Source organism: Podarcis bocagei (assembly GCF_964188305.1).
Source record: "Podarcis bocagei genome assembly, chromosome: 12".
Taxonomy (NCBI): domain Eukaryota; kingdom Metazoa; phylum Chordata; class Lepidosauria; order Squamata; family Lacertidae; genus Podarcis; species Podarcis bocagei.
The window spans coordinates 39,092,511-39,108,838 of NC_138137.1; the positions used below are offsets into that span (position 1 = coordinate 39,092,511).

At 40.9% G+C, this 16,328-nt stretch overlaps 1 protein-coding gene across 6 annotated transcripts in view; it reads right to left on the reverse strand.

Moving 5' to 3' along the window:
* Positions 1 to 398: 398 nt before the first annotated feature.
* Positions 399 to 16,328, reverse strand: part of PIP4K2A (phosphatidylinositol-5-phosphate 4-kinase type 2 alpha) — a 190,582-nt gene continuing 174,652 nt past the window's right edge. For all 6 annotated transcript variants that reach the window (XM_081163282.1, XM_081163281.1, XM_081163283.1 and 3 more), the window contains 6 exons: positions 13,901 to 14,047; positions 12,065 to 12,103; positions 9,534 to 9,647; positions 6,481 to 6,721; positions 4,702 to 4,805; positions 399 to 3,755 (listed from right to left, as the gene is read on the reverse strand). In XM_081163282.1, the coding sequence (XP_081019408.1) occupies positions 3,675 to 3,755; positions 4,702 to 4,805; positions 6,481 to 6,721; positions 9,534 to 9,647; positions 12,065 to 12,103; positions 13,901 to 14,047 (726 nt within the window). In that variant the 3' untranslated portion in view covers positions 399 to 3,674. The remainder of the gene's footprint in view (positions 3,756 to 4,701; positions 4,806 to 6,480; positions 6,722 to 9,533; positions 9,648 to 12,064; positions 12,104 to 13,900; positions 14,048 to 16,328) is intronic.

Consider the following 16,328-nt stretch of genomic DNA (forward strand, 5'->3'; position numbering starts at 1 on the left):
GTTTAGTTGTTACCCCAAGCAAAACGGAAAGGGGAACCAGCAAAGGGGTGCAAGGTCCCGTCCGGAAGCCACCATATTTGCACAGGCCTGGCAAATCATAGTTTGGTTTAGTGTGGCGTGCAAACAAGGATGCTACACAATGTTTATCACGTTTGGAAGCAACCAAGTAACACTTGTGTTGCTTGTGGCACCTGAGAGAAAAGGGAGAAAAGCAACATGCTGTTAGGACTATTGGGGTACCTCTATTGGGGTACCTCTATTGCACACTCAGGCACAGGATACAAGACAGCAAATTACAATGCAGGTCATTAGGGAAGATCTGCTGGGAAACCTGCTAGTACAGGGTTGGGGTGGCGAGAATTGTGTATAATATAGCACAACAAGTGAAGAGACACATCTAGCGGCACAGTAGAAATTAGTTAAGTTTATTTATAATCCTGAAAAGTCACTGGTGGTAGCATTTGTTGTGACAGTCCACCCAAGTATACAGTATATATAATACATCCAATCGTACCAATAGAGATTCAGGTGAGAAAAGAGATGGCCATTTATTTGGTGAAGCATTTTCCCTAGACTTTTCAGCTAGGTGGAGCTCTATAAACTTACAATGGTGCGCCGTCCATTAGGGGGGTACGTTTGCAATGACTGGGAATTTCAGAGACTATTACATCACAAAACAGAAAATGGAACCCAAAAAAATATTTGTTCAAAGTAATGTCTCTCAAGGGCAGTAGGACGTGTGTGGAAAGTGCATGACCTACCCCTTGTCAACGACTTGACAACCATTCCTTGCATCAACCTGAAAAGTGTTTTTGTAATCTATCCCAAACTGGAGAGAATGCAGTTATGAGTTATCATGTGCCTCAGTAAGACAGAAGCTACAGCTATTCCAAGATGTTGGACAAACTACTAAAGAAATTTGCCATCCAGATTTGCAACAGCTGACTTTTAAAGAGGGGGTACCGCCATCTGCATTGAGCAACACAGTCGTGGGGCAGGAGAGCTGAAAATAATGCCAACGTAGGTCACATCTGGCAACCAATGTGCCCCTTTGGTATCAGATAGTACATGGGGTAGACAAGGCTAAAAAGCCCAGGACACAAATTTTTACATTCCTCTAGCTGCTATGGTCAAACTATGCCTCCTGATGTATATATTTTGCTCTAGGAGGCTTATGGGCATTATTTTCAGCTCTCCTACCCCACTATAGTAACGAGTTGGGCATTATTATAAATATATCAAAGGGGAAGGAGAACTCAGGTGGTGAGAAACCCATGTGGGGCTGTGTCTTTTGCCTCGCAGTCACTAATAGCTTGGCTGGGAAGTATGTCCAAACAGGAGGAGGGAAAGGAGACAACAGCACTGATGAGATGCAACATAGGAAGCTGCCTTATTTTGAGCCAGGCCACTGGTCCATTTAGCTCAGTACTGTCTACACTGACTGGCAGACGCTCTCCAGGGTTTCAGACATCTGTCCCAGAGATGGCAGGGATTGGACTGAGGACCTTTTGCGGGCAGAGTGGGTGTTCCAACACTTAGCTATGGACCTCCCCTGCCCCCACAAAGGGAGAGTTGCAAGAGACCCACTGCCAAAAAGGATCAGCAATTTGGGTTAACTTATTGTGGATGGAGGGTCTTAAAAGGTCAGTGTAAATCTCAACATCCATCTGTTTTCGCATAGAAACAGGGCCTTTTAAAGCGTCCAAGAATGTTGTGGGTTAAAAGCAAGGGGGAAGGTGATTGCTTTTAATAACTGAGAATCCCATCACTCTTTAAGATTCATTATCTTCGGTGGGAAAATAAAACCGAATTAGATACGTTTTTTAAAAAGGTAACACAGCTCAGTTGGTAGAGCAATGAGACTCTTAATCTCAGGGTTTGGGGGGTCAAACCCTATGCTGGGCAAAAGATTCCTGCATTTCAGGGGGTTGGACTTGCAGTCCCTTCTAATTCTATGATCACAGCCCTGTTGAAATATTGTGCAGTGTAATAGGATATATTGCCTTTGGCTGCATGAGAGCAAGATCCGCTTATGTTTTATCAGAGTTCTCTGAAGCCAACTATACATATTTATGCTCAGCTGCAAGCTTAACAGAACTGGCATTAGGTAAGTGGAAAAGGCAACCTGGAATTTGTGGAACAAGCTTTACATTGCAGAGTGGGAGAGAGAGAGAGAGAGTGGTATATTTTTTGAGTTGCCCATGAATGTCTGTTTCAACATATAATTTTTTTAAAGGCACAATTTAGCACAGTGTATTAAGTAGAGAATAGTAGTTTTAAGCATATCTAATTCTGTCGTCCTCAAAGTTTGGAACCTTCCCCCCCCCCCCCCAGTGATCTGAGGTTTTTCAAAACAGGTTATAGGCGTCAACATAATTTTAGGCAAATCAGTTAACACAGCATCGTTTGGAGCAACAGAGCTAATTAGGTAATAAAAATGCCATATAAAATAACCTCAAAACAACCTGTCACCATGGACTGCAAAAATATTTTCTATCATGGAGGTGAACTGAATATCCACTTGGGTACATTACTGCATATTATACTTCAAGAAATTACTTCATCTGTACTGCAAAATAACTTTACATGTAAACTTCAGATTCACATACTGTGACATACTCAAAGCATCCCTGTTTTCCTATTAATGTAAACAGTAAAATTTAGGGCTTAAAAAAAGAATATTTTAATAAAATATTAAAAACAGCACAATGTAAGCATTTAAATGTCTCGGTTTTGATCAGTTACAGGTGAACAGACTTTCCTATTCCTTTGTTCATGTGGTGGAAAATGCTATTATTGCCCAAAATGATTAATTTCTTCCAAAAAACCATCATTGATTTCCTTTGTAGTACACTCAGCTCCTATACGATAAACATACAGTGTAAAATCTTCATGTAACATGACAATTAAACAGTCTTAATGTTCCTGCTCCACCTCCCTCAAAATATGTCTACCCTTGGCAAAGAACACACAGCATGATTATGACATTAGATTTTGGTAAAACAAGAGCCAGACCTCTGAATTGCTGGAAGACTTATTTCCTGTTGCAATGGGCCAATTTAATTAAATGAAAAAGGTGCCAACAGGAAAGCTTCCGGCATAAGGAGCTTATGATGTTTCTATTTTCAAAGAGTGCCAACATGCAGGGTAGTTAAGTGTAACATTTGCAGTAAGGTCATAGTCATCATCGCCACCAAATACTGTCTTGCACCTCTCAGCTCAAAACGTAAACTGATCCACAGTTTAGTTTCGACACCAATATTGTAGAACTTAACATGCATATAATGCCTTCCTCCCCACCCACCTCTAACCATTCATCCCAGCTCAGCTAGTATTCACGGAGTGTTGTTGCAATGCACACCGAGTAATAAGCTGATCTATTTTAGTTATTATTAGTTAATTTATATTTATATCTGCACACACACACACACACTCACACGCACACACACACGCATCAGAAATAGCTAGAACTATGCTGGGCATAAATCAGGCAGCTGTTAAAGCGAGTATTTCACCCCAGTCAGTCATCTTTGCCAGCAGATGTAAACAAGGGGGCTGCCTTCTGCAAGATAGCACTTTGAGAGTTCCTTTTAAAAGAAGCTTTTTATCCTTTACACACTTGTAGCCATTGCTGCTGTTCCCAGACCTTGTAATCTGTCCAATGGAACATTAGGTTACGTCAAGATGTTGGCAATAAAGTCCAAGAACCGCTTTGAATACTGTTCGGGATTCACTGTTGAAATCTCTGCACCAGCCTGAAAAAGCAAGACGTAGTTTAAGAGAACAATTGGCTTGTTGTGGCAGGAGATGCGTTCATGATGTCCATGTCACAAAACACACACTATGGTAACCACGGTATTTAATAGGAGGACAGCAAAAGTAAAAATCCAGACATTGCCCTAAAACAAAGCACACTGGGGGAGTGCCAGTGCCTTGCAAGTGATGACTCTTGAAGTTGTGCTACCCAGTCATCCAAGCCCCTCCTACCTCTCTGACTCTTTCCAGCTTGATTCATAGTTATCTTGGTCCAGAGTTTCGCCTTTTACTTTCAGGCTTCTTTTCTGCCATCCCTTCTTCCTCCCACCCTCCCTTCCGCATCACCATCCTTGTCTGCCCCCCCCCCCAATATTTTCTTCAAAGTGAGCAGCAGTTAATGATTGTGTGATCTCCCCAATCAGTACCAGCAAGTCATGACTGACTTCCCATGGTAAGCATAAGGCTGTTGAGGGGCGGTGATGGTAGCAGGCGGTTGTATCTCTAATTTCGTGTCATCTGAGAAATGCCGCAGGTGTGACTGGCTCCTCCAGCACGAACTCAAAATTCGAAATGCAGCCACTTGTCTGAAAACGCTGGTGATCTCTAATGTTGAGCTAGGGCTGGACGCTATCTTGGTATATGATCCAAAACTGGTTTTGAAGTCCATATCGTGATATTGGTTTTATAATTTTTGACCTGGCAATATATCACAAATCATGATGTGTGTGTGTGAGAGAGAGAGAGCACGCTATGCAAAAATCACAATGTGGGGAAAAACGTGAAGCCAGCCTCTGCATAGCTCCATCCTTATTTCAGACATTGTGATATCTTAGTATATCGCGGTGTTTAGCTGGTGATATATTGCGAAGTTGAAAACCAGGTATTGCCTAGCCCTTACGTGAACATAACTGACTAAGTTGGAATATATACATCAATGAAACTTACACCGTGTTTGACGGTTTTTGCAGCATGGGCAGCTTTCTTCTTTGCATCGTAATGAGTAAGAATATCAATGATTGCCATAAAGTATACCTCCTTCCTGGGTGCATCTGTGAAAGAAATTCACAGTACTAAAAATAATACACATATTTGTAGCCAAGAGATTAAACAACTCTGCGGAAGCAAGTTGGAAGTTATTCTGGTGGTAGACCTTTGCCCCTTTAATAGTGTCTTAAAAACCATATGTCAAAGGAAGTGTGTGAGTCCTAGAAATCTTTTCACTCTTTGATAACTGATTAAGGGATAAGAAAGATAGATAACACTTATCAGTGGAAAGAGAGGGGAAAGTGTGGGTGCGCTTTGCTGCAACTGCGAGCAAGCACAATTAAAGTGACTGCAGAATTAAAACTTCCACACCATAACTTAAAGTTTACAAGTTTTTTGATGACTGAGTGAATTTGTAAGGACCTTAACACTTTGCTTAAATATTTTAGATTTGCTTTTGAAGATTTTTTAGAACATTTATAAACTGCTTCATAGCCTGAGGTCATCAAAGTGACCTACAAGAATATTTTTTAAATGAGATAAAGTGCTCATTTTTTAATCTTCCAAGTAGGACCCGCGTACCTACGGGACCGCCTCTCCTGGTATGCCCCGCGGAGGACCTTAAGGTCCACAAATGACAACTTGGAGGTCCCAAGTCGCAAGGTGGTTAGATTGGTCTCAACTAGGGCCAGGGCCTTTTCAGTACTGGCCCCACTTGGTGGAACGCTCTGTCACAAGAGACTAGGGCCTTGTGGGACTTGACATCTTTCCGCAGAGCCTGCAAGACAGAGCTGTTCCGCCTGGCCTTTGGTTTGGACTCAGTCTGACCCTTATGTTTCCCTCCCCTTATGTTTTTGATCTTTGGGCTCCTTTTAAAACAAGGCTGCATTTTAAATTGTATTTTAACCTGTATTTTAAATTAGGGTTTTTTTCCTATTATGTTTTTACTGTAATTCTACTGGTGTTAGCCACCCTGAGCCCAGCTCTGGCTGGGGAGGGCGTGGTATAAATAATTTTTATTATTATTATTATTTAGACCAGAAGAAAAAATCTGTAGTACCATGATGAGTTTTTGCCACCACTTAAAACCTCATCTTTTCACCCAGTCCTTTGGCTGAATTCTCACTCCCACACTTTGCAATTTTATTTGTAGTTAAGTGCTGCAGGTTGTTTGATGGGGATTTTAAGTGTGTAGTAAGATTTCAACTTGTTTAAAATGTTTTAATTGTTGTTCTGTATCAGCTTTGGTAGTTATATTGCCCACAGCACAATGTAAAAATCTAAACAGAGAACCTCTGGAACATGCCAAAACAATCACCTGTTTCTTTTGTCAAGCAAGGTGTATTTGCCATTGTAAATAACTGTCCAATGTCTGTGCAGTCAGCAGACTTTCAAATGAAAGCAAAAAGAAGTTATTCAAGACATCAGCTCAGAATCTCTATCTTTCTGTAGCATTTAGCAATATAGCTGGCTAATGCAGTATTGCAGTCATTTATAAGTGAACTGCTTTTACTGTATTCAGACAATACTGAATAATAAAGACAATAATGACATGTTAAAATCAGAGCCATGCATTGAAGATCCCTTATCCCCCTCCAAAAAGTTTTTAAAATCCTACTATAGATGAGCAATTGATAATTGGGTATCATGCTTTTTGGCGTTGGTGGAGTTTTCTTTCCTTCTAGAGACTCGGAGACTGATGCAAGAATTGAAATAGCCCCCATGTCTAAATATACTTACTTTCATGGCATTTTATTCCATAAACATCAATGGTTGGATCGAATTCTCCTGGAGCTAAAGGCTGCAAGCTGTTGAGTGTATTTCCTGGGCTATCTGGAGGCGTTCCAACAGGATGAGCCCCATCGCTTTCTCCTTCCTCTTCATCGTTCTCTTCGTATTCAACCTCCTCCTGTTCTGCTCTCTCAACATCATGAATTCCAACCAGCAAGCTGTAGTCCATGAGTTTCAACTGAGCAAGGAACTTTGAAGGCAACAATAAAAGAAGGTCAGTTACCAAGGGGTACAAAATCCCAAGGTCTAGTTGGGTGGGGGTGGGAAAAGGTAACTTTTCTGCAGAAAATGTTATTTTCTACTGCAACAAGCTTACTTGAGTGAAAGCCAAAATAGGAAGCTTCAATGGAAAACAAGTGGGATTCTTCAAGTCTGGTATATTTTATGCATGGCACGAAAGGAGAAACGTGACAGTTTCCCTAGCTATAATTTAGATTTGAGGATTTATTTTTTGCTTTGTGAAGTTGAGCAGAACGTTGCTTAAGAGAACTTTCTACCTCTTACATAGTGCTAGAACTAGGAAACCAGCCAATGAAATTGACTGGCAGCAGATTGACTGACAGACGAAAGGAAATGAATTCTTCACACAACTCACAATTTAGTGACAGAATGAGTGTATGGATGGCCACTAGCTCAGGTAAAATCCATCCATCAGTTGATGGCTAAATGGAACCTTCCTATCCAGAAGCAGTATGGTGGGTCACAGCAGTGGGGAAGACTTTCCTCCATGCCTTTTGTAGGCTTTTCAGCAGGCTATTGGTTTGTCTCTGTGGGATACTGAATCCTCTGGCTGACAGGACTTGGATATTATCTGGTAGGAAACTTCTTGTAATCACCATGTCTGAAACTTGCAGAATTCACTAACCATTGTTTAAAAACAAAATAGTATGGAACTAATGTATTTGTACCTAAATGTCGGTGAGACACATGGCTTCATTTCCCACCAGCTCCAATGATCCCGCTGTTTGCATATGTACACAAGGGAGAGGAATGCCATACAGTGACCACAGCTTCTATACAGGAGTCTGCAAAACTGCATCCTAGTGTGCCTAAGGCTCTGAACACATGATCTGTACCCTGCAACTAGATCATGCACTCAAAGCCTATACAGTGGTAGCTCGGGTTACATACAGGTTTCCGCTAACCCAGAAATAGTACCTCAGGTTAAGAACTTTGCTTCAGGATGAGAACAGAAATCATGCTCTGGCGGCGCAGCAGCAGCAGCAGGAGGCCCCATTAGCTAAAGTGGTGCTTCAGGTCAAGAACAGTTTCAGGTTAAGAACGGACCTCCGGAACGAATTAAGTACTTAACCCGAGGTACCACTGTATATGCCGCTCCAAGAGTACATTCCACCTGGACCAGGTGCATGAACAGTGACTGGGTGGGGGCAAAATTGAACTGGTGAAGCCAGGCAGAAGAGCCAAATTTATGTTGCTTTAAGAAATGCTTTGTTACATGACAACTTTCAATAAAAGAATGCTAGCTGCAAGGAAAACATATTTGGCCGGTCAGTGTAGCGAGTACATCCTCAGTCTATGTAATGTTCATCATGTGCATTGCTTGATTTACTTAAAAAAACCCCAAAACTAATAGGTAAGATGAGGGGATGCAGAAGGGGGCTTTTAACCCTTTGCTCCTGCCACTGTCCTGATTTGAATCAACCCTCCCTTTCAGTTTGCCATGTTGCAACTAGTTTGATCCTGAAGATTGGTCGTAAAGACAAGACTGCAGCAGTGCAATAATTTGATATACATTAGATGGCTGCCATGAAGGCTTGTTGAGCATCTTAGCCCCATCCCAGCTGCATGCAACTGAAAAGCCACACTGAATAATCAAGCAAACTCAGAAGCTGAGTGCAGCGTTTCCAGAAGAACTGGACTCTAAGGAAGCAAAGCTATGATCCAGAGAGTCCCTGCTATAAACATAAATCAAAGATTAAAACTGATTTGAAACTTAATTACATTCAGCTAAATATATTGGGGTAAATTTAAGTATTTTGTGAGCATAGCTACTGCTCTTAGCATGCCCTCCCCCCAAAAAATAGGAATGTGAAAGATAAAAACCAAGATTCAATTCTAGTTTTCCATTATCACCGTGGCATGCCAAACCACTACACAATAATTGCCTACATACACAATTTAATGATCCTTCAATATGAATTCTAATCAATGCCATAGAAGCCACTCCAAACACAATTACATGACTGACCTTCCAAGAATCTGTCATACTTAAAATAGCAGAAAATGCAATTTTGCTCATATTTCAGAGGCACATCAAGTGTTTACGGAGCATTTTAACAGTTCAAGATGCAGTGCCATGAATATTAAAAGCAACAGAAGCAACATTGTGCTTCCCCCCCCTGATGCTGGTTTACACCACCAGCTTAAGGGAAGTAATAGCTTGTCCCACCCTCAGCAGTCCTCCTGTAAATAGACCATGGCTCTAATCCCCCTTTATCTCCTCGTTTCAGGGGTTTCCAACCTTTTCTGACCCAGTGGATGCATTCTGAACTTTGAGAAAGTGCCATGAGCACCAGTCATGAAATGGCGCCACAGAGTCATGGCACACCATAAAATGACTGCTGTGGGGCTTTCATGCAACGGCTGCCACATCTAAGAGAGCAGAAAGGGAGACAGAATCATGAATTGGTGCAGGCATGCCACCCCATCAAGGGGGGGGGGGAGAAAGGCACCTGTATCAGGTGATATCTATCATTGATAGCTTTTGTGGGTACCATGAGAAGTACTGGCAGGTGCACTGCCATCCCTGAAGTTTGGATGGGAGCCCTCCGTAACATATTGTTCTCATGAAAAAACACCAGCAAAATCCCAATTACAATCGGGAGGACAAATAATTTGCAAGTCACTAACATTTATTTGCAGCATTTTTGCAATATTGAATTGGTGGGGTAAATCTGCCTAGGAGGTCTCAGTACAAAAGTCACTATGGCTTTTGCTAAGTGTGGTGAGCTTCAGAGCTGACCAGGCAAGCGACCCCTTACCTCAACATCCTTTTTAAGCTTTTCAAGGAACATCTTTTTGTTCGTTTCATCAATATAAATCTTCTGGCCATCGTTGATGAAGTCGTTGTCTTTGAATGTCGGCAGTTCTTTGGCCTGAAACGGACAAGAGAAAGCTGGCACATAAAAACCGTTTCAAAACAATGAGCCCAGTGGAACAAGCAATGAAAACAAGGAATTTCCTGATCAAAAACGCAGGGGAGTATTTCAGAGCTATTCAAAATGTGAATAGCCACAAGGGGGCACAAATGAGCTACGGCTCCAGTGCACACAAGTAATGTAAGGAACAGAGCATTGTATTTTCCTATTTAATTGAGACCTTGTTTGCTTTTATGACCGATTTGATTAAGTTAAGCTGTTTTAGAGTATTTACAGTAAAAAAGGAAACGTGTTGCTCATCTGCAGGACCAGCCTTCACCTTGTCAAGAGTCGTTGCACACACAACTGTTTTGTCGGAAGTCTAGCACAAGAAATAGGTGCGGGGCTCAGCTGCACTCCCCGTCAAAACGCCCCACAAATGCTGCACATCCAAAGGGCCTAATTCTGATACTCTGCTCCCCAATTTACTATGGTATAGGGCAGTGCCAGATTTGCGTATAAGCTAAACAAGCTATAGCTTAGGGCCCCACTCTTTTGGGGGCCCACAAAAAATTTAAAGGAAAAAACCTGGATTTCCAAAAGATAAAAAACAAATAAAATAAAACCTACATACAGCAATAGCGTTTTGTGTTGTGCAGGCTCCTATGATGTAAGTAATGGGCCCTGCCTGCTATATAAAGAGCCCCATTACCTTCAGTAACTTAAGGCCTCATCAAGCCTAAATCTGGCCATGAATCATGTGCTTCCTCACCACTGCCACCACACACAGCACTGGGAGAAGCCACATTTCCACCCCTGATCTCAGAAGCTTGTGGGTCCCCAGATGTTGTTGAACTACAACCCCCATCACCCCTAGCTAGTTCAGAACCACTGCCCTAAGACATGGGTAGGCAAACTAAGGCCTGGGAGCCGGATCCGGCCCAGTCGCCTTCTAAATATGGCCTGCGGGCGGTTCCGGAATCAGCATGTTTTTACATGAGTAGAATGTGTCCTTTTATTTAAAATGCACCTCTGGGTTATTTGTGGGGCATAGGAATCCATTCTTTTTCTCTCTCAGAATATAGTCCAACCCCCCACAAGGTCTGAGGGACAGTGGAAAAAGTTTGCTGAACCCTGCCCTAAGAGATATCTGGCTAAAGCATGTTGGATTGAATAGCTGTGCTATGCCCAAGGTTATTCAAAAAGTTAAGGGCATACTAGGTAGCTTCCCAACTTGTTCTCTAGGTATGCCAATGTAAGACATACATACAAGTTAATGTGAAGCTTCAGTGGCCTGGTTCACTGCTTTGCTCCTCCTAAGCCCTTTTTTTATTCCCATACTGTGCTGAGCTAAGCCCAGATTTGGCTTAGTGTTTCAGCCAAAAATGGCTTTGTGGTGAAGCTCTCCTCACTGAACCACAAGCTGTAGCCAATGTTTATGTGAACCAGGTCACTGTAACAAAGACAAAGCATTTTTGTGCAAGGTATTTTTAGCTAAAACTTCTGGAAGGGTGAACTGGGTAGAGGGCAGCACATGCTTATTTCTTCACACTTCTATACAGGGATATGTGTAAATTGGTCCTTTACACAAAGGCAGAGGAAGCAGTAAAGGAAGGTGAAGATGCATTGGCAAAGGAGAAGAGGAAAAGGCAGCACAACAAGGTAAGATGAGCATTTCAGGCCTGGTGATGTGAGTCTACACACACTGCCAGAAACCCTAATCCAGATTTTGGGGCACCAACTGACTCGGGGCATAAAATTCCCCATTAGTACCTATGCACTGGTGCAGAAAATACACCAGTGGCAGAGGGGGATGGCATGCAAATACCCAACCACCATTTTTCTTTGAGGCCAAACTCTGAATTATGCCCAGAAGCAAATTGGTAACCAATCAGATCCGCTTCTGCAAGCAGTAGCCTAGAAATGACTACTGAGATCCTTTTAACTCAACAGTACTGTATGTATTTTAATAGTACTGTATGGTGTTTTTTTTTAATGCTTGAAATTCAGAATGTGTGTATGCTGTCTGATTTCCTATGCTTCTTATTGTATAAATAAACGTTTGTAATTATTTTGAAACCAGCATCTGTTATTTACAGGCAGAGTGATGGCAGAATCATGGTGCATGATTGTCACTGTTTCCCCCTTTCTTAAAAGCTGAAGTTACAGATGGGTAGCCGTGTTGGTCTGCCATAGTCAAAATAAAAAAATTCCTTCCTGTAGCACCTTAAAGACCAACTAAGTTAGTTCTTGGTATAAGCTTTCGTGTGCATGCACACTTCTTCAGATACACAGTGTATCTGAAGAAGTGTGCATGCACACGAAAGCTTATACCAAGAACTAACTTAGTTGGTCTTTAAGGTGCTACAGGAAGGAATTTTTTTATTTTAAAAGCTGAAGTTAGGCAACTTAAGGAAACATAACCTTTGCCATACCTTTTCCTTGTCGCTGGCTTCTCTTGCAACTGTAGACCCCTGAAACAGAAATATTGTATTTAAATTGCTACTGGGGTAAAACTGGAGGGCATAGGTGTTCTTTTATGCAGAATTCCTCCAGTAGATTCACAGTAAGGTTTTTCACCATAGCCCTGATGCAAAGTTACACACACCCAGATTACAGTATATGCAACATTCAAAATCAATTAAAACATTCTGGCATAGCAGTAGGCTAAGCAGAGGCCTCGATCCCTGATGTGTTTCCATTTGGAAATGTCTGCAATTTTAAAAACAGGGATATAGTGACCAAAGCTTTGAGGACAGAACGCCCAATTGCAACATAGAGCTCTTGCCAGATGACACCATGAAAAAAAGGTAACAGGAAGCTGACCATCTTTGATTTGAGCTGTTTGACAGGGGAATGGTCTCCCTTGGGAGGTTGTGGACTCTCATTCACTGGAGGTTTTTAAGCAGAGTTTGGATGGCCATCTGTCACGGATGCTGTAGTTGAGATTCCTGCATTGCAGGTTGTTGCAACAGATGACCCCTTGAAGTCCCTTCCAACTCTGCAATTTTATGAATCTATGATTGGACTTGTCAATTGATGAGCATATCAGCCCTGCCAAATACCAACTTTTGCAGCTAGTGAGACAAGTTTAAAATTTTGAATAGGTGTACAATGTACATATAATTGAATTTGTAGGAACCAAGGAGGCTTGATGTTTGGGAGTATTAATGTTAGCTGCCTGCCACTCTTGGCAGGTAGCAGAATTGACAGGCGGTAATTTTGTTGTCTCCAGAAAACCATTTATACTAACGTAAGGGAGAAGGCATTGGGTACGCTACAGCCAAAAGGGGGTGAAAGAATTATGTTGTCATTCAAAATAAGCTAGGCCAGCAAACACGTCTATTTAAGCCAATAGAATGTAGATTGTTTGCATTCTGGATATTGAGCTCTCAAGGCCACCCTACAGTTACATTTAAGTCTGTAAGCAAATGCAAAGGTGCAAATCATATGGGAAGGTATACACCAGTTTCTTTTGCTAAAATAGCATGTATCAGCTGGTTAAATTAAAGTGCACTGGAGGTCAGTCAGTCTTCCTGAGAGGCCAGTTTCCATTCGAAACATATTTTTTTTCAGCTTGCCACGTTCCTTGCTAAGGAAACAAGACAGGATATGAATAAGCTAATCTGAGCCAGTTTGACAGCTTTAAACACACCAACAGTGCAATCCTATATTTGTCTACTCAGAAACCCCATTAAGTACATTGGGGCTTACTCCCTTGCTAAGTGGGACTGCAGCCTAATATATTTGGTCATGGTAACAGAAAATAGAAGTTGCTTACTAGGGTTTTTGAATCTACAAATATTAGCCCAACTTTTAACACATTCTTCCTAACTCCATTAAAATGGTTCTATTAATTTATTTATTTTTAAAAAATCTGCATGCAGACTGATTTGTAACAGTCTACAGAGTCCATTAAGGACATGAGAGCTGCTTCAGCTATTTTTATTTTTTATTTTTTTTACCCCTCAAATGGTTTTCACTGCAACCATTAGCACTTAGCCAATTTTAGCAAGCATACTTCTGCTAAGCCACTTCCTTTACAGCACACAATACAACTCAACGTTATCTTACTTCCATAAAAGGTTTGGGCGTTAGATAAGCCGCAAACTATTTCAATAATAATGGCTTAACGAAAGAGTTTCCTAGACACTTTCTGGTGTACTGCTACTGATAGCCTCTAAGAACCCACAGAATTTTGTACTATTTAGGGGGGAGGGGACTCAAAGCAGCTACTGCAATATTCATAACACAAGCCGCTCAGTGCTCACCTTTAAATCATATTTTCTGTAAACAGATAAACGGTGGCTGAATACATTCCTTGTAACAATCATATATACTTCGACTCCGTCAACAGTAAGCCGGTACATTCCCAAAAACTGAGGAAGTAGTGTGTTGCCATGACACTCCACTATAAACTAGGGGGGGAAATGGATATTAGAACTTGACACATACTGGATATTTGTTGCAGAGATACACAGAAGTAACAAAGATTCAGACATATGGATTTAATGAGACAAGTTATACCACAATGCAAACAATCAGAAAAAAATAATTCTAGAATGCCCACATTCCTTAACTGTTGGTGGATCACGCTATAGGGTAACTGCAGAATTTGAAAAGGTTCTTCCACACAGATATGAAAAGTGAACACACATTTCCCCCCCATTTAGTTAGGAATCTCTTCAAGGTGTTTCGCTAATCCTCGTCTCTCACAAACAGTCAGAATTCACAAAACCTAGCAATTCCCTTCTCTACTAGTTCTCACCTCAAGTCTGCACCTCATGATTACACAGTTCACTTCCAGCAGGTAGAAACTATGTACTTTCACTTCTAAGATCTCAGCATTCCCTCACAAAAAAGGATGTCCGCCTTGGAGCCTGCCACCTGCAGATATATGGGAGCTATCAAAATAGATATCATGCCCCATTCAGCTAGCAGATATAAACACAGTATGCATCAAAAATACTTTTTGGGTTGTGCTCTTTGGGAAAAAAAGGACATGTTTAAAACTTCTGTTATTTCAGTTAATGGAAGGAAGAATTACACCCAACCATTTATGAGGAACCAGAAAAGGACCTAGATCCGCAACATCATATTCGGTGTTCAGCAGGTTCATAGGGGCTTATCAACTCCTCCTAGTAATATCTCCCTTACCTTCCTGAAAGTCAGGGAGCAGCACCCCAAGTGATATATCCTTTTTCTGTATGCATTCCTCTCTGGATTTCAGTCCATGCCTATGGCCCAGCAGATACTTCCATTTATACCAAATAGAAGTTACCTACCTAACTGTGCAAATTTTTTCTCTGCTTTATTTCAGTGCTTACATTTAGAAGCCATGCTAAACCTTGGGGCTTCTTATTCCCCTGTTGTTTCCAGAGACCCACTGTTAACATCAACCATGGTTTAGATGCAAATGGAATGCTAGACTGTAGTTAATGGAAAACAGAAGCAAAAGCTTCCAACATATCCTTGTGGCTACACTGGTGGACAAGGGGCCGGGAAGCTCATGAGCCTGAAGCTCCCTGAGAATCATTCTCATCACACTAAACTATGGTTTAGTGCAAAGTCCGAACTCTCCCAAGCAAAAGACACCTAGAATTGTATTACTATTGAGAATACAATAACATGAATATTGGAGGATGGATGGCATTGACTACACTTGCATAGTACAATGCCATAAAGGATTTTTTAAAAAATAAAAAGTACTCCTTTTTTTACAGCAGAATAAGTCAAATTCTTAAGTGCAAAAGTTAACAATTTACACAATTATTATTATTTTTTTGCAGTTCTGCAAATACCTAGTTTAGTGACTTCAACATTAAATGGAAATGTATTTAGAAGAATACAATGAACAAAGTTAACCATATCCGGAGACACTTCTTAGCTGTAATCAAACAGCTTTTCAGGTTGCTAGCAACATCTATAATAGTATAGAAACAGACTGGGGGTTAATCTCATGGGACATATAAAACACTACATTTGTGACATAAATATGGAGTGAAACAAGCTTTTTCTTCATATCCAAAGATAACTATTTTGAATTTCACTCAACATGACTTTTCTTCCAGGAAGAAACCACATATCATTAAAATGTATTTGTTTCATTTGCCCTATCTTTTAAAAACAAAAATGTTCTACAATATAGGTGTTTCTTTTTCAAACCATATTTGTACTGTGCTACCTCGCAGGACTATATATTCTGTATTCCCAGACTGATGAAAGAGATGGCTTTCCATCCAACTATGATTTTAGTTTCTATCAAATTAAGTTCACACAAGAAATGCTCTCTTAATAAGTTTGAGAATTAAACAGAGGTGGGCTTAGGGAGTATAACTTGACTCTGGTTACCGTATAGGGAAAAGATCTTGAGGAAACACTTTGCTGTCTTTTTAAACCACGAGTAACACTAATGTTCAAGTATCATCGATTTAAAATAGCTGTAAGACCCGTAACAGTAATATTTTGTGTCAGATATTAAACCCAGCTTTATTATGGAACTTACCTGAAAGTAAACATACCATTATATTAATATTTCATAAATCATAAGTATATTTGTTCAATTTTTTTAAGTAAGTACCCCTAGTCTCATTTGGACCAGTGATAATACCCCACTACCAAACATGCAAAGGCTAGAAGAAGAAGAAGAAGAAGAAGAAGAAGAAGAAGAAGAAGAGGAGGAGTTTGGATTTGATATCC